At 39.6% G+C, this 18,650-nt stretch overlaps 1 protein-coding gene across 6 annotated transcripts in view; it reads right to left on the bottom strand.

Moving 5' to 3' along the window:
- AKAP9 (A-kinase anchoring protein 9) overlaps positions 1-18,650 on the bottom strand; it is a 123,591-nt gene continuing 104,941 nt past the window's right edge. For all 6 annotated transcript variants that reach the window (XM_070424222.1, XM_070424223.1, XM_070424225.1 and 3 more), the window contains 13 exons: positions 17,268-17,412; positions 14,467-14,686; positions 13,556-13,706; positions 11,767-12,435; positions 11,151-11,359; positions 10,726-10,831; positions 9,164-9,346; positions 8,030-8,230; positions 6,414-6,646; positions 4,234-4,313; positions 2,732-2,861; positions 2,026-2,165; positions 1-543 (listed from right to left, as the gene is read on the bottom strand). In XM_070424222.1, coding sequence (XP_070280323.1) covers positions 509-543; positions 2,026-2,165; positions 2,732-2,861; positions 4,234-4,313; positions 6,414-6,646; positions 8,030-8,230; positions 9,164-9,346; positions 10,726-10,831; positions 11,151-11,359; positions 11,767-12,435; positions 13,556-13,706; positions 14,467-14,686; positions 17,268-17,412 — 2,502 coding nt within the window. In that variant the 3' untranslated portion in view covers positions 1-508. The remainder of the gene's footprint in view (positions 544-2,025; positions 2,166-2,731; positions 2,862-4,233; positions 4,314-6,413; positions 6,647-8,029; positions 8,231-9,163; positions 9,347-10,725; positions 10,832-11,150; positions 11,360-11,766; positions 12,436-13,555; positions 13,707-14,466; positions 14,687-17,267; positions 17,413-18,650) is intronic.

The following is an 18,650-nucleotide window of genomic DNA, read 5'->3' as shown; positions in this document are numbered from 1 at the left end:
TTAAAATGGTGAAGTCATTTTTATTTCAGTACTTGACAAAATACCCCATAAAATTCAAAACTTCTACCATTATACAAAAATAGGTCTCTACAAGTGATATCTGTCATCATCACCAGTAGCAAATATATTAGGCAGAAACAGGTAACTTCAGTAGCCTTATAAGAAAAGTGCAGGACACCTCAAGCTACACATTCAGCAGTGTCATAATATGCAAAAGTTTAATCTTTTCACCCATTTGATAAATACACCAGGTTTATAATTTAACCATTTAAATTAGCATTCCACAAATACACATGTAATTGAACGATTATTGTGCATGAATACATACACAATGCTTATATGTACAAATTCCAGTTTGTTTTCATGTACTGGCTGGGATTTGTATACAATCATAAGCTGTGTTCATGTTGGTCCCATTGAATATCCGCAATACAAAAGCACAAAAGAACCATTGGTTTACAAAAGGGAATTTGCTTAAAATCACTTTGAGTCATGATGTTTCAAAGGATTATCTTCTCATGCCACCATGAAAATGAGCGGAACCTAGAAGAGAAAACCAGAATATGTAAATGACTTCAAATTAGATTGCTACCTGTACCATACTAAATAGTTCATGAAGGGCAGATTACTATTATCCTCCATTTAAAAATAATACTTTTTATAGTCCTAAGAAGTTCTTCATATTTGAAGAGATTTTGAATATATATTTAAAAGTCACTGTGGCAGGCGCTGTATCAAGATCTGACTAAAGTTAAGGTCCTCTTTAAAGTGCCCTGAAGGTTGAATGTTCTATACCTCCCACCTCTTGAGAAATCTTCAGGACTTCAAAATCTGCATTTTGTGACCTGAACAGCATTATGCTAAATGAAATAAGCCAGTTAGAGAAAAACAAGTATCATGTATCACATGATCTCACTTAGATGTGGAATCTAATGAACAAAACTGATGAACAAAATAGGTTCAGAGGTACGGATGCATGGAACAGAATAACATCTCAGTGAGGGGGTTGGGTTACTGTACTGTACTACACTATCTCCCAATAATTTTTCATAATGTCCACAGACTATCAATTTTAGTCATACTTTTCCCCAGGCATAAGGAGAATAACAGATCTCAGTGATGGGGCTGGGATAGGAAGAGATTAGCCAAAGAATACTTATGTATAACCCATGGACACAGACAATAACATGGGGAATCCTGGGGGTGGGGCAGGGGGTTTGGTGGAGGGGGTCAAAAAGGGAGAAAATAGGAGACATCTATAATACTGTGAACAATAAAATAAAAGCAAACAAAAGAAACCTATTTCCACCTCATTTTCACCAAGTGGACAGTAAATAAATACACTCATGACCAAAAAAATCTGAGTCTTGTGAAATTTGGATGCTCAATGCAAAGCACAAACCAAACCACAGTCTAGCTAGGACAATACAAGTTTCTTGCGTTAGGTGATTTTTAAAGGAAAAGATAAACTATTAACTTAAAATAACCTATTAGTCCTATATAGTTTGTGGGAATAGTATATTGAAAAAGTCAATAAAAGAAAATATAAAGTTGACTTAAAGCATATTAAATTAAAATGATTCAAAATCTTTGAATCAGGAGTGAAGGGTGACAGGAAAAAGGTTTTCCCACAATGAACAGGGAAATTACTAAGTATGACATTTTTGTGTTTTTGAGCAGAGAGAAATAAAACGTCATTTTTACAGTCTTTTTAATGGGATAGGTTTTACGCAAACATAAAAGCACAAGATCCTCCTATGAATAATGGCTGCATTAAATGCTTCAAGACCTTGTTTGCTCCTCTCATCTCCCCACCCAGAGAGAGAGAAACATTGATGTGAGAGACACATCAATAGGTTGTCCCCCGCACTCACCCCAACCAGGGTCAGGGATAGAACCTGCAATGCAGGCAGTGCCCTTGACTAGAAATGGAACCCAGGACCCTTCAATGTGTGGGCTGACACTCTAACTACTGAGCATACTGGCCAGTGCCGTGCTGCCAATTTATGGCTAAGCTGAGAGTACCTGACTGTACAATTCCAAGGCGCCTTTGCAGGGCCTCCAGCCGAGTGATGTAATCTGTCAGGGCTCTGTCAGGGTCATAATTCTGAAGCTGAGAACATGCTAAGGAAGCAGGATTTAAATCAGCTGGAGTGCCTGGGTACCTATGGGATCCAAAATATAAACATGAGTCCAAAGTATCCAGAAACAAGGTAAGTAACTTCCCCACCAGCCTCCACCCTCTCTCAAAAGGCAGACCACTTGTACATGGCCTGATCTGTATCTCCCACACTTCTGAGTTTGAGTTGTAAAGTGAAAAAAACGCCTCAATAAACGCAAAGCAGCAGCTATGAAGTCATCACAATAATGTCCAGTATACTGCCTGTCACATAGGTCCTCAATAAATGCTGTATATTATCTAACTGCATCTTGTCACGCAGACTGGAGAGGTTTTTTCATAGTGTCCACAAACTATCAATTTTAGTCAATATATTTCCCAATGCCTAACCCACAGCATTTACTAAACAACACTTGATCAAATGTTTCTTACACCCTTGGAAACCAGTTACAAATCTAAAAGCTTTTTTTGATTCTGAGACTTTGATTATGCAAATCATATTTCTGAAGATACATTTAGCTTTTTCAATGCAAAGAAGTCAAAACCCTAACACTTCCCTTTATTAGTATTAGTATACTTAACTACTCTAGGCAAGTTTTATCAAATTCTTACCTATTTTGAAATGGAAGAGGAGACCTAGGGTAGTCCAGATCTGCTCTTGAGCGGTATGTAGTGTGTCTCGGCTCTCCGTACAGCTCCAGTCCACCGGGAGAATGATAAAACAGGTCAGTCTTTTCAGCACCTAAAGTAATCCCAGACATACCTTGTTCAAAAGAAATGTCAAGCTCTTGAAAAATTTCTACAAAACAGATGAAGACTCAGAAGATTACTATACTGTACTACACTGTTTCCTATTTATAGTTATTTTCAATTGTTCTTGCTGTAGGAGAGAAACAGTAGTAGAAATGTTACTTTGTTTACCTTTCAATACGAGCAATTCTACTAATCTAGAACTATAGCTCAAATAAAAGAAATGATTTAATTGAAATATTTTCTTTTTAAAAAACTTAGTTATAATTAGAGTGAGGTGAAGGGTGCCTGAGTGTGTATGGTTTAGGGGAAAAGAGGTTGTGGATAAAAAAATACTAGACTAATATAGCCAAGCCATTCCTGTGACTTTATTAGAAAAAGCTGGAAATCAAGATTTACTTACAACACATAACTCATTATTATACAAATTTCAGCTGTTTCAATTTAAGCTTAGATTCATATTTTAAAAACACTTTACTTAGGATACTAAATATATTTCCTCTTTCTCTGGTGCTCAGCTACTGGGAGAAAATGTACAGGTGACTTGCAGCGGTTCTCAACCTGTGGGTCGCAACCCTTTCACAGGGGTCGCCTAAGACCATCGGAAAACACATATATAATTACATATTGTTTTTGTGATTAATCACTATGCTTTAATTTATGTTCAATTTGTAACAATGAAATTGGGGGTCACCACAATATGAGGAACTGTATTAAAGGGTCGTGGCATTAGGAAGGTTGAGAACCACTGCATAGGAATACATAGCAAAGTCCTGTTGTGTGTCTGTAACTTCGTGTACGCCTCTCCTTATGCCTGAAATGTTGAAGCCCTAATGTTTGTTTCCCTTTTTAGGTGTAGAGAGAAGTAACTTTAACTATCAATCATTACTATATAATCTATCGGTAAACTCAGAAACCTGTTTGAATATTGCTAAACTGTAAGAACTTCACGCCATAACTTGTCCATATGGCTGAGAAGAGCAATCCGATCTTGAACCAGAGCCTTAAATGCAGTGGTAAGGAGCGTGGGTTCTGGAGCCAAGCTGTCAGGGTTCGATGTTGGCTACTGGGTAACCTGGGGCAAATGACCAATGCTTTTCATGCCCCAGTTTTTCATCTGTGAGGTGATAATAGTAACTGCACCCACATCACAGGATAGGGAGAACGCATGGCAAAAGCAGGGCCTTGTGCAGACTAAGTACTCCACAAAAATCAGCTGTTACTATTCCTTAAAATAGCAAGGTCCCCAGCTCTGAATTATAAGGGCTCTCTCTGTCTTTGAACAACATTATTTGGAAGCTATTACACACGCAGTAATTTTAGACAATCATAAATAGGAGAACAAAATTCTATTTTGACTTCACCTGGATTCAGTCCATCCCTGTTAATATTGATGGAACCAGAACTTGTGACTCGATGCCACCGTCGAACCAAAAATTTCATTCTAGAAAAGAGCCCAGAAAAAATTTCACAGCCTATTTATAATGTAGAGCATAAGTATACACTTCATACAAAAATCAAGTCATACATTTAAATATGAATGCAGAACAAATTTCAAAATCACATGGCTGCCTAACCTAAAATGAAACAAATGCCCCCTGGGTCTGGGTCTGTGGCAAAATTAACTGCAGCAGAAGGACAGGGCTTCCCCAGAGGCACCAAAGGTCTCTGGTGAGGCCAACATCAGGACTGGCTTTAGGGGTCAATGGGCACAGAGATGGAGAGCGAAAGTTGAAAAGAGAAAAGTGGATGGGCAAAATGAAAGGGCGAGAAGTAATAAAAAAGAGGAGAAGAGAATGGAGACTAAAGGGTGGACGGAATAGACCCTTAAATTGGCAGTGAGAGTGAGCTGAGCTGGGATAGCCGAGCAGGAGGCCTTACTCAGCGATGAGAGGAGATTCTGCCTTCCCAGGATCAGGATGGCAGTGTCAAGAACCAGCGGTAGCAAGTTGCTGCCTGCCTCGTCCTGGCTCGACCAGCTTTCTGAAGCACCAGTTCTGATTTCATAATTCCAATCAGTGTCAAGGCTCAGTTTTAGGAGGGTCAAAAGACAATGAACATGTAAGAGGAAAAGGAAAAGAGGGAGGTAGAATGAAGTCCTTCAGTGGCAAGTGGTTTTCAAGGAGACTTCCCAAATTCTAATAAAAATTAATGGTTAACTCCTGAGACCTCTCAGCGTCTTCTAACTTATGAGCACATTGGTCTTTCCCAATAGGAAGTGAGCTGTCTCTGGGGATGTAGGCAGGGATTATGACTTTTCATCAGTGCCTCTCCCAGCACTTAACTCTGTACAAGGTGCACAAAGTGATGAAGGGGAGAACTGGAACCATGTGTCTACAATGTGGAGCAGCAGAGGCAGGGAGAATCCAGACCATCAATAAGGTAAAATGTGAGCTCTCTTTAGAGAACCGACATGGATGAGACTTGGGAGTCCTGGCTGGTTGTCCCAGCTCTAATACTATTGGCTTTGCAACCTCTCCCTGCCTTAGTTTCCTCATCTGTGAAATGACATTCTGGGCTATGTGATCTCAGACAGCTTCTAGTTAAAAAATTCTAAGTCATACATATGTAATACCTTAATCAATAAAGAAAAAAAGTTCTAAGTCATATTTTTCAAAAAAAGAAATAGGTAAAAAAAACAACAACGGGGCGGGGGGGTGGGGGGGCGGCGAAACCGCTGAAGATGCATCAGATGTGACCAGATAGGAACACTTGGAAAACCAAATTCCTTTTGGACTGTCTGGCTCCTACAGAAATAAAAGGGCCTGGGTATACACCACTCAGGTCAGAGGACTGCAGTAGGCCAGGTCCTAACTCCACTCCAATCAGACACAGAACAAGTACTGGTGACCCTAGTGTGGAACTGCTAGAGAGAGGGATGAGGGCAGTAGCAGAGTCCGATGACCTAAGACTCCTATCTGGCCTGAATGCAGAGTTAGGGCTTTCTGTAGCTGGGCCCCAAGAGTATGTATGAACGTATGTCACAGCCTAAGTAATTTTCCACCACCCTCCCCCTTATTTATATGTCTGAAAGAGTTCAAGGGTTTATTCAGATTTAGGGGGGGAAAAGACAGTCTAGATTGGATGTGCCAGCTCTGAGTCACCAGCTGCCTGCATTTGGAAGGGTCCTTTCCCTAGGGTCTCGAGAAGACAACGTAAGGTATCCCTGCTAAAAGATGGAAACTGAGAAAGAAGCAGGCATGTTTTAGGACATGTCTCATACCATATGACTATACGGAGCACACAGGCAGAGAAAAGAGAGATTAAAAATAACAAATCCCTTTAGAGCAGCGGTTCTCAACCTGTGGGTCGCGACCCCTTTGGCGGTCAAACGACCCTTTCACAGGGGTCGCCTAAGACCATCCTGCATATTAGATATTTACATTACGATTCATAACAGTAGCAACATTACAGTTACGAAGTAGCAACGAAAATAATTTTATGGTTGGGTCACAACATGAGGAACTGTATTTAAAGGGCCAGAAGGTTGAGAACCGCTGCTTTAGAGAGTCTATTGAAATGGATTTGTTTTCAAGTACTTTACCTTGAAATTGCCATGGACACTCTGACAGCCGACCGAAACCTGGTGAAGCCCTTCGGACGGTTGGTGATCACCTCCAGGTCCGTGCAGGCGGGCTGCCCGCCCATCCGGGCAAGCAGAGCCAGTGTGGCCTCTTCACACTCCTGGAAGCCACCCAGTAACAGCAGCAGGTATTTCTTCTGATAAATGAGAGCTTTCCGAAAACTTTCTGCCCTCAGGTATTTACCATAAATTCTCTACATTTAAAGAAGGGAAGAATATACAGACATTATTAAGTTATTCAAATTGTTCTCTAGGGCAAGATGACTTATATTTTATTAAAAAAAAAAACCAACAAAAAAAACTAGTGGGCTCTAGTCAGTTTGGCTCAGTGGATAGGCAGTGATGGTGAACCTATGACACGCGTGTTAGAGGTGACACTCGAACTCATTTTTTTGGTTGATTTTTCTTTGTTAAATGGCATTTAAATATATAAAATAAATATCAAGAATATAAGTCTTTGTTTTACTATGGTTGCAAATATCAAAAAATTTCTATATGTGACACGGCACCAGAGTTAAGTTAGGGTTTTTCAAAATGCTGACATGCCGAGCTCAAAAGGTTCACCATCACTGGGATAGAGCGTCAGCCTATGGACTGAAGGGTCCTGGGTTCGATTCCCAGTAAGGGCACATGCCCGGGTTGCGAGCTCAATCCCCAGTGTCCCCAGTGGGGGGCATGCAGGAGGCAGCCGATCAATGATTCTCCCTCATCACTGATGTTTCTATCTATCTCTCCCTCTCTCTTCCTCTCTGAAATCAATGAAAATATATATTTTTAAAAAAGGACTAGTGGTAGTAGAATGGCAGGTACTCTATTACTGTTCTCTACTTTATTGGCGAAGTTGAAAGTAAAGATAATGAACCCTAACCTTACACTTCTGCCTCTTTTTAGTCAATGGAATCTGAATACTAACCTTAAAGTTATGCTTTTTATTTTGGATAGCCCCTATTCGCATTTATTGCAAAAATTTTTGTCATTCAATTATTGTCTGAGTTTTTACAGAGCTACTTTTATTATTATGGTCACTAATCTATCTAACTTTTTCATTAACGTTTTCTGTCCCTTGAAGAGTCATAAATTCATGTTCACTCCATAGCTGGAATAACCATTCCAAACACTTTTCTTTCTTTTTGTTCTGGATTTTGTGTTGACTGATTAAAGTAGTTTTACTACAATATTCATTATTAGTCAGTAGAGCGACTATTCAGAGGGCTTACCACCTTATAGAGCAAGATGATCTATATTGACAATGGCAGGGTTTTTGTTGGGAGTTGAAAAGATACTTTCTGTTGGTCTACTGAGGATGAGATGGTGGGAAGGAGGACCATAAGCTCAGGTGCTGCCAACTGTGACCACTAATAAAGCCTAATCTGGTCCAGACCTGGGCGTGCCTCACCACAAAGTTTCTGTGACCGGCTGGAGACCTGCATTCATGACAAAACTGAATAGAGAGACTGAGAGACACAGCCTGAGTGCCACCTAAATTTCAGTCTGCAGAATGAAGGGTAATCAGAGATGAAACAAGGCGAAAGCAGAGAACCCGCATTTGGTGTGCTTTCAGATGGAGGGTGTCCGACCTTTAGAGTGGCATGCTCAGAGTCAGGGCTCAGACTGTGAAGTAAAGCTTCATTTCTCAGTTCAGCTTTCAGTTTGTATACTTCGGCTTCGGCCCTCTTCAAGGATTTTTGAAGAGCCAACTTTTCTCTGTTCCAGACTTCTTTTTCAGAAGCAATGATGGCTTCAATGTTGGCACCACCACTGAATGAAAACCTAGAAGACTGCAGAGACCAGAGCCTACTTACTTGATTTTTAAGAATAAGCCTCTAAAGGAAAACCTGATTTAAACATATTAAAGGCTATGGGAGATAAAGAAGTCTCAGCTTTCCAACCTCAAACAGGGACATTAAAAGCCAATCTCAACTGACACTGAGGAATATACAGTAGTTTTAAGTATATGGTCCTTTGCTGAGCAGATTAACTTTACAACTGAAAAGCCTTATGAGAGTTGAGCTCCAGAGAAGGTGTTTAGATTTAGCAGAACTTTGAACTTAAAAAACTCTAGAGACTTAACAGATGGACCATCTGGGTCCAAATGTTGAGTTTGGGCCTGAAATAGTACACTGGAGAAATGGGGAAAAACCACATGGCACGTGCACAGGAAGTGGAGCCTGCAGAAGCTGTGCAGATGTGTTATTGTGTATTTGACTGCACAACTGTCTTACAGGTCTTCCCTATCTCTATGTTGGGTAATGACAGAGCTAACAATTTATTTTGCAGTTTTAAATGAAAAAATTTAAATAAATTCACAGAACAGACTGAAATAATTTAGTGACATCTTTCACTTGAGTTATCAACATAATAACTGATATATAACTGACAAGGGCAGAATTCAAATTTGAACATTTCTTTAACATGTGTCTGCTGTTGCTCCATCGGTAGCAAGGTATCTGGCTTTGGGTTAAGTTGACCTTGGTTAAGGCTGGGTGTAGACTTAGAGATTCTGAATGTATAAAACCCCAAATCTGGCAGAGAGAAGGCTTCCAATAAAGAACAGCTATTATTATTATCCCCCTTATAACAATTTCCAATGATCCTACTAAGAATCAGATACTTAATATTTCTACATTATCAGGGGTAAAAACTGAAACTAGGTAGCAGAAACTGTCACTCTGCACTACTTCTAGTATGTGGCCATGCAGAAACAGACGTACATAATCTCTGCCAGCTCCTGTCTGTTGATACCACCGGATCTGCTCTTCCAGCTTCATAACCAGGTTCCTTAAATCATTCTTCTCTTCGGTCAGTTGGCTGATATGTCCTGTTAGGTCAGCATTTTGTCTCAGTAGTCTTTCAGTCAATGAGCCACAAGACGTATTTGGGGACACTAAGTGAGGCTAGAAAGATAAAATGGCATAAGGTTGCATAGTACAAACATTTATAAATAATACATACAAACTGTGGACAGGCACTAAGAACAGCAGTTTCATAAAGAAGTGGTGCTTGTGTTGAGCCTTAAACGATAAGCAGGAATTTGCCAGGCAGGAAAGAAGACAGAGAAGGATATATTAAGCAGAAGGAACAGCATTTGTAAAGGCACAAAGGCTTGAGCAAGAGTGTGCTGATTTTAGGGAGCTACAGTTGCTTGGGAAGGCTGGAGTAGAGACTGCCTTCATTTAAGGACAACAGAACTAAAAATGTAGGCAGTGGAGAGCCATGAAAGGCTTTGGGCATGAGCATGCCATAAACAAAAGTTACATGTTAGAAAGATTTCTTGGGTAAAAGTATGTAAAGTAGGCTAAATTAGCAAAAATAGATCCTGGTGTGAGGCAGACACATCAGGAAGTTGATGCAACAGTCTAGGTGACAAATGCAAAGACGAAGGGCGCATAGGACGGATGCCTGGATGTGCAAGTACAGTGAAGGAAGGTGGTCTATGGTAACTTTCAGCTTTCTAAACTGGGTTAGGACAGGAAAGAGAAAAGGAAAACAATGCTCAGTTTGGAATGTGTCTGTGAGGTTGCTAAGGTGTCTCTATGGAGTACAGTTCCCCAAAGTAAAATGTTTAATAACTAACGGAAAATGTAAACCTGGACCACAGGACAAAGGTGGTCCACCAGAACATAAGCTCCATTAGGGAAGCCTTTAATTACTGTATCTCCATAACCATGATAACACTTGGCACAGAGTAGATGCCCAATGTAAGTATTTGTTCAGTAAATAAGCCTAGTGAGGAACTCAGGCTGCATAAATGAATAAGCTTCCACAGCTGTAGTTAGAGAAAAAAAAAGGATGAGGATGGGAGGAAGAGGAACTCATGAAGGTGACTGAAGAAAGAATGGAACGAGAGACTACTGACACAAAAGTAAGGAAAGAGAGGATTTTTAAGATGGAAGAGGTAAAAAGTGTCAAATACCACAGAGACAACGAGGTCAAGAGGGACAGGGGCTGAAAAGATTCACCAGATCAGTCAATTGTGAAGACATTAGTAACATTCATGGAGTGATGAGGGTACCACCCAGACTAATCTTTCAGGAAACGTGGTTATCATCAAACAAGAGGTCAACATAATTATTCAATAGTGATAATGAAAGTTAATTTCCCCTCAAGCTTTCACTATTTTTTATTGGGGGGAGGCAAACATTATTATTATTCAAAATAAAAGAAAAAGATAAAAGTAAAACTCTTGAGAAAATATGGTGTCAGTTTCAAGTGAGTCATATAGTTTACATTAAACCTTTGCTCTCGATACTTTACAGAGTTTTCTAAGCCATACCTCTTTGCCTGGATGGCCAGTTAATTTTTGTAGTTGTAAAATAATTTCATCAATATTTTCCTGAACCCAAATGAAATCTTCATCATCTGCTGTTTCGAACTGTAGTCTTCAAAAAAGAAAAGGACAAAGAATGAATACACCTCCTCGATTAGTGGTGTTGACTAGCACAAATGTTATGGATTGGGCAACACTGTGCTTCACATATCGCTTCTCCTTTATATTAAGTGTTCTCTCTCCCTGGTCAAGGTGTTAACATATTTGTTTTCAGGTGTATGAGTTCTGTTAGAAAATATCACCTCCTAATGTAAACAGGCATTAACTTTAAAATTTCAATTCCCCACCCTTGACTAGCCATTAGTGACGGGCAGATTCTGTGCAGCTAGTGTAGGAATGCTCTTTCCAAAGGTCAGGCAGGAAGGGCTCACCGACTGGAGGCTTTCTGGGCTAGATGCTGTAGTTTTGAGGCCATATGTTGAAGCTTTTGTTTGATCATTTCTAATTCATGATTATAGCGAGTTTCTTCTCCATTCATTGCGATCAGTTTAGGATAGCTTGATTCCTTTGTCTCTCCTTCCATTTTCTGTTGAAGAACCCAATTTCTAGTTCGATCATTGGTTAAACTCCATGTGGATGGCTGGCAATTTTGGACAGAAAAAGAAAAAGAAAAAGCAATAATTATAAATGAACAGTATTCTTTTTTAAGAGAACACAATTAACAGTAAACTTCCGCTTAATGTCATGGATGGGTTCTGTGGCTTTAAGTGAAAAAACATATAACAAAATCAATTTTACCATAGGCTAATTGATATAAATAAGAGATAAGTTCCAACTGCATCTCATCAATGTTATAACAAAACAAAGTTGAATGGAATGATATTATTTGAGGATCTGCTGTATTATCTATACTGCAAAGAAACCTCTATGGATTTCGTTTTAAAGTGATTTGTATATAGCTATTTAAATAATCCAATATCACAATTATATGATCAAAGGGCTGCAAAATTCTTTTTAAAAATATTTTAAAACAAAGTGTCAATTTACCTCATTAAAATTCTGATACAGAATTCTTCTTTCTCGTTTTTCTTCTCGTTCGAGTTCTTGTTTCTGGAATTCCTGCATAATTCCTTGCAGTCGCTTTCCTTCAAGATCTAACTTATAAACTTGTTGCCTTTTCTCTTCCAGCTGGTGCTGAAGATCTTCCACTTTGGCCTGGAGCTCGTGCATTTTCTTCTGTCCCTCAGTGTTGGCCTCTTGCTCTGTCTGCAGCGTCTTCCTGTGAACCTGCCTATCCTTTTCCATTTGCTGTCTTGTCTGCAGAGAATCCAGTTTGTATTTCTCAGTCTCATTTAACAGTTCTACAATGCGACTGTGCTTTTCCTCCAGCTGTTTCTGCAGCTCTTTCAGGAGGTCCTCCGAGGGCAAGAGGGGCCGCGGCTGCCCACTGTCATCACTGCTCTGCTGCAGCTGTGCACGCACTTCCCGCTCCCTGTCCAGGGTACTGCTCATTTCCCGAATCCGAACTTTCTCGGATTCCAGAAGTACTTGAAGCTCTAAGTTTCGACCTCGTTCTTCTGACAGCTGGGCATTGTGGAGCACTCTTTGTGATTCTATTTCCTGCTGTGATTCATTTAGTAGTTGTTTCTGTTGTTCCAAAAGTTGACTCAGCTGAATATTTCTTTGTTTTTGACCCTCAAGTGAAAATTTCAGATCCTTGTAGGAGAAAGTGATATTAAGAATTTATTATTGTTATTAAAAATATATAAGTGTACAATTGTGCTTTCATTAATACTAAGTTGGCAGTACTGAGTGATAGCACTGATTATTCAGTTTATTAACTTAAATTTTCAGTGGTTAGAGCATAATTATTTGGACAGCTAGGTGATTTGCATCAAAGAATATAAACACGAGATAACTAGGCTAAATAATACTTTCCTAATATTAACTATATCTGGTTTAAATATGAAGCAGGGTACTTTTCTTCTAAAGACAATAACCTTTAAAAATACAAATATTTCTGATAAAGTGTGGTAAGAGTTCCTGAAAAACTTCATGTTTTCCAATCACTTACTAAAAAATAATAGGGATTAGGGAAAATCAGGGTTAGGGGCAAACTACTCAAAATCTATGCAAATTTGTAATGATAAAAAATAGTAATCAGTACCCAAAGAGATGACATGCCTTTGACAGGTAGAGAGCTTGCTAAGCCTGGAGGCTACCATGGTGGACATTAAAAAATAACCCTAAAAAATAATAGGCAGAAATGCCGACTACAGAGATTTTAGTATAGCACTACTGAGTACTGACTGGGCTATGTGGACAGAAGAGCTCTGAGCCAGTGGGGCTACCGTTAAAGTGTGCACTGCATACAGTACCACCTGCCTTGAGCTGAGAGCTGTGCAAGGCTGTGAGAGAGCCCAGAGTGAAGGGACTCATTTTAAATTTTCTTAAAATATAGCATCCTGCTTGCTGCCAGGAAAGTATCGCTGTTCCCATCCCCTAGGAGAAAATGGGAACCCAAACCACTTCTGCATTAAGCTGACATGACTGTCCTATTTATCAAATTGTGTATGCACTAATCAAAGTCTCAAAACACATGTTACAGAACAGTCTGTATGCATCCTTGGATGCAGCAAAACAAAAAAGCATCACACTACTAGCATTTCCTAGTACAGTTTAGATACCATTATAATAGTGCTCAACACAGAGCAAACAAATTACTGTACCTCATAAGGAGTCCAAAATTGACATTTTAGAAAGAGCAAAGTCTCCGGATTCTTTCATATATAGTTGTGGATTTTCCACAGATATTTAAAGACAGAGATAACAATACCTCAAGTTCTTCTTTATCCCGCTCTTCATTGCGCCCCAGTTTGGCTTTCTCTTTTTCCAAAGCCCACTGGAGCTCTCTGGATTTTTTCTGTTCACTTGCTAATGTGTCATTAAGCAAATGTACTTCATCTGTTTTATCTTTAACTTCCAACCTAAATCAGAGCGACAAATACGCTTTCATAAAACTACTCTATAGTGAGAGGAAGAGAGAGTACAGCTTTCAATGAAAAGTGGAGGCATATAATACAATAGTTAGTAAGAAAATAGAAACCATACAAGGGTTAAAGACTGTTGACTGTGGTTCATTTCAAATTAACTGTTTCTAATAGTAAACCTATTAGTTATTTACCATTGATAAAAATTTACTATTACAAAATAATATTAATAAAAATTCTTCCTTGTCTTCTACCAAAACTAAAAATGGGAAATACCATGTGTTTTTATGTGTGTGAAAACAATGTTCAAAATAAAGACTGTGCTCGTAATGTGTCCGATGCAAGCAGAGTATCACAGTATTTACACCAACAAACATTCTTTTTATAAGCATTATCTTTTAAAGCATTTTGCATATATTAGCCAACTGAACCATGAATTCTATTGAGATCATAAATACCATTTCAGATTAGTTGGTCAAATAAATGAAATGAAGGTCAAAATTATACCTTATATAAAAAATCTCAAAAAGAATGGAAGCCACAGTAGAGAATATGCCAATACATAATCATGAGCTTATTATTCATAAATATTTAGACTTTTCCTTTCCACTGAGTTACTCTGTTAACAAAGTTTCATGGTATTTAAACATCGTGTATATATAATGTTATGTTTTTGTAAGATCTGTACAAGGTCTGTGACAAAATTGTTCCACTTTCTTCACACAACACAGATTTATAATAAGGAAGCTTAACTCACCTAAATGCCTCTAATTCCTTCAGGTGCTTATGCTGTGCCTTAAGTGTTGTTTCCAGTTCCAGCTTAGTCTGTGCAAGTTCACTCTTCAGCTCAGCAACCACCATTTTCTCAGAGCTCAGCTGCTCCTGCAGCTCTGTGGCTCTGTCTTTCGCACTGCTGAGCTCCACCTGCATCTCCAGCATCTGAGACTGCTTCTGCTGGATGTTATGTTCCAGGAGTTCTAGATGGAAAATTATTATTTAAAATATGATCTAGCAACTCATATCTGGTGTGTAAATATTTTGTTAAGAACTGATTTGTAATTTAGGCAATTACTCTAAAGCAAATGAAAAGATTACAGTCCCAACAGTTTGATAGCCACACAAAGTACTTACAGGAGTTACTTGGTAACTATGAATACAACGGTCAGCCCTCCTTTGCAGATAGTCCCTAGGAGCTTTACTAGAAAAGTGGGAAGTCCAAACCCCAATTTGAATGTTTTTTTCTTTAAAAATCAACCAAACCCTTGCTATATTTCTGTTACAATGAAAACAAACTGAACTATTTAAATCCCTAGGTATAATAAATAAATAAGTTTCAAAATATGCATCAGGATCCCATTTTTGTGGAAAATATGATTTTATATACATACTAGAGGCCCGGTGCATGGATTCATGCACATGGAAAGGAAATTAATTAGAAGGTGGCCAGCAGGGCGGGACTGGGTGAGACAGGCTGGACACACCCTGGAGTTAACCTCCCTTGGTCCCTCCCTGCCTGGCCACACCTGGGGCGGCGCCAGGGCTTGAAGGATGTCTGTGGAGTGAGCGGGGTCCCTCCAGCAGGTTGGGTCCCTTGGCCTGGCTTGTGGGAGACAGGCTGAAACCAGCAGTCTGAGATCCCCTGAGGGGTCCCAGAGAGCAAGAGAGCACTCTGCAAAGTTGCTGTTGAGCAGCAACTCCTGCATTGAGTGTTGTCCCCTGGTGGTCAGTGCACGTCATATCTACCAGCCGGTCAGCTGGTTGCTTAGCCTTTTATATATATAGATATACATTGAAAAGGTCTGAAGAAATATTTATCTGGGTATTAACAGTCATTATTTTAAGATTTAGGAAATTCTATAGGTTATTTTTACTCTCCTCTTTTATTTCTCTATTCTACCATAAATATATTTTTAACTTAAAAAAAATTTAAAAAAAAATATTTTATTGATTTTTTACAGAGAGGAAGGGAGAGGGATAGAGAGCCAGAAACATCGATGAGAGAGAAACATCGATCAGCTGCCTCCTGCACACTCCCCACTGGGGATACGCCCGCAACCAAGGCAAATGCCCCTGACCGGAATCGAACCCGGGACCCATCAGTCCGCAGGCCGATGCTCTATCCACTGAGCCAAACCAGTCAGGCTAACTTAAAAATTTTTATTACAGTTCATCACTTCATATTACAAATCCTATTACTGATGTTAGGAGACAAAAATAACTTGAATTTAGAAAATAGTCATGTTAATTCAGGCTTTTAAAACTATTTCTTAGAAATGCTCAGGATCTACATACATAAATATGTACAAGTGTAAAACATAGCTTTCAATGGGGTTCTATTTAACTTAAGTAAAATCATACTAATCAATTCTCTAAAAATAATCTTCAATTAATTTTATGTCTTAATATCAAGGATATACTGGTATTTAATTTGTGATCTCATTCTACCCGTTTTCTCTGAAATAGTATTTAAAATCTTCAGCTTTTCAATGACAAATATAAGACTATGGTGTAACTTTCAAAATTTGCAAAAGCTTGGCTGTTTGTAACATATTAAATAAAACTGAAGACAAAGATATATGTCTTCACTAGATATGATGAAAGTTATATTTCAATTTAATCTCAAATGATTTCCATTTGCAACTGTAGCAAAAGTGGGAAAATATCTGAAGCAGTATCACAAAAGCAGAAATCCCGCTAACGAATAATCATATGACAAAAGGATGAAACCACTTCAGTAATTAGTAAGTGTCAATTAAAACCACAAAAACAATACACTGTCCCCTCACCAGATTGGCAACAAAGGTCTCACAGTAACAACTCTTGGCAAAGATGCCCAGCAACAGAATGCTCATACTCTGCTAGTAAGTGTACAAACTAATGTGACCACTTGGAGAACAGTTTGGCATTATTTAATAAATTTGCAGATATGTATTTTATTACCCAGCAATGCCACTCCTGGGTTTGTACCTAGAAAAGTCATGCATGTATGCATCAGAAACATGGTATATCAATACGCAGACTAGCAATGAATTTAGTAGCTAAAAAGATAAATTGTGAAATATCCACACCTGGGAATTCTGTACAATAACAAAAATGAATGAACTAGAGATAACTGTAGTAACTTAAAAAAATGTTATAGAGAGGTGATAGAAGAAGACATAAATATATACAGAGTGATAAAGTTCAAAAGCAGAAAAAACTAAACTTAAATGGTTTAGGAATATATAAACAGGTAGTAAAACAAACAAAATCAGGATAAGGTCACCTCTAAATTACTAGATGAGTGTGTGTTTGGGAAGGGGGCTCTGGTATACTTGACATGGGTGATATTTCCACAGATACTCATTTAATTTGTTATACTATATAAACAGATATATATGTGTTTAAAACCAACTGGACAATCCTTTAATCCCTAGGGTAATTAATGTAAATTATCTCTCTGATATGAGAAAGAACAAAAAGTAAATAAGAAGAAATGTGTTTTAACTGAATAAGAAGGGAGACAACGTGAAATATTTTCACCTGTGTGTTATCATATCATCCTGTTATACAGCGTACCTTGGCTTGGTTGATCATTCTCTTTTTCTCTTTTCAGAGTCATTTTTCTACCATTCATTTGAGCACGCAGTGCCTGAATTTCAGATAACAAACTCCTCCTGTCTGCTTTCTGGAGGCATTCCACAGCTGCTCGATATTCAATACCCTGTAACAATGCAAAGTGAAAAATCAAGTGAAGAGAGTTATAAAGACAATCAAATTAACAACCAGGAAGTCTGAAGAAGAATGAATGGAACACACATGCTAGGGTTTACTTCTGGCTATTAATCTTTACATTTATTTTGAAATTCTTCAAACACACAAGAAAACATGAGATATATATATATATATATATATATATATATATATATATATATATATATATATATATATATAAAACCCTAATATGCAAATAGACCAAGTGGCAGAACCGAACAACCGGTCGCTATGATGTGCGCTGACCACCAGGGGGCGTGCGTGGAACACGGCAGGTGTTGGCAGCAGGTGGCAGAGTGCGGAACATGGCGGGCCTTGGCTGCGGCAGGATGGTGGAGCAGGTGAGTGGGGGCGCCAGACCAAGGCGGGGCACTGGTCACTGTCATTGGGGCAAGCCTCTGGTGGTGAAAATTCTTTGCTCTAGTCCCACCTGGTGCTCACACCTGCTACCAGCACTGGCCCTGCTTGCACCTATGGCCGGCGCCAGAGCTGCTGCTTGCACCCGCTTCTGGTGCCCAGTGCCAGCCCCGATCACCCGAGGGCTTCTCCACCTCCCCTTGCTCCTGTGGGGTGATCGGGGCAGCAGCCGCCACTTGCACCCCCTGACAGTGCCAGCCCCGCTTGCACTCATTGCTGGCGCCTGCCCCAATTGCTCTGCGCCATCAGCAGGTGCGAGCAGGGCTGGCGCCATCAGTGCATGGGAGCAGTGGCGGCAGGAGTGGGGTTGCCAGCAGACAGGGGACATGGGGCAGTGGTGGGAGGGGCTGGGCGGGGGCACGGAGGATGGGCTGAGACCCGCCCCTGTGCCCACCGCAGCCTTGCAGCCCACAGCTTCTTTCGAGGTGCACGAATTTATGCACTGGGCCCCTAGTCTATAATAATAAATGCGTAAATGCTAATTAGACCGGGCAGCTGAACGACCTTCCGATGTCCTTCCAACGTCCTTCTGGATGACTTTCCGGATGAAGCCCCGCGAGGCAAGCCGCCACGGCTGCGAGGGCCAAGCCCCTTGCACAAACTTCGTGCATCGGGCCTCTAGTAATACAATAAACAACCATGTACATAGCCTAAGAAATAGCTCCTATACAATTAAAGCCCCTGTGTACAACTCCCTGAATATATCCTTCTCTGTACCACCCGGTTAGAAATAACCAAATTGTAAGTCTTGTTGTGGGCTCGATCCCCAGT

The sequence above is a fragment of the Myotis yumanensis genome, unplaced genomic scaffold (assembly GCF_028538775.1).
Source record: "Myotis yumanensis isolate MYYU_CA2020_CCGP unplaced genomic scaffold, mMyoYum1.0.hap1 SCAF_9, whole genome shotgun sequence".
Lineage (NCBI taxonomy): Eukaryota > Metazoa > Chordata > Mammalia > Chiroptera > Vespertilionidae > Myotis > Myotis yumanensis.
Note: the sequence above shows the minus strand (reverse complement) of the source record. Positions and strands in the feature narration are given on the sequence as shown.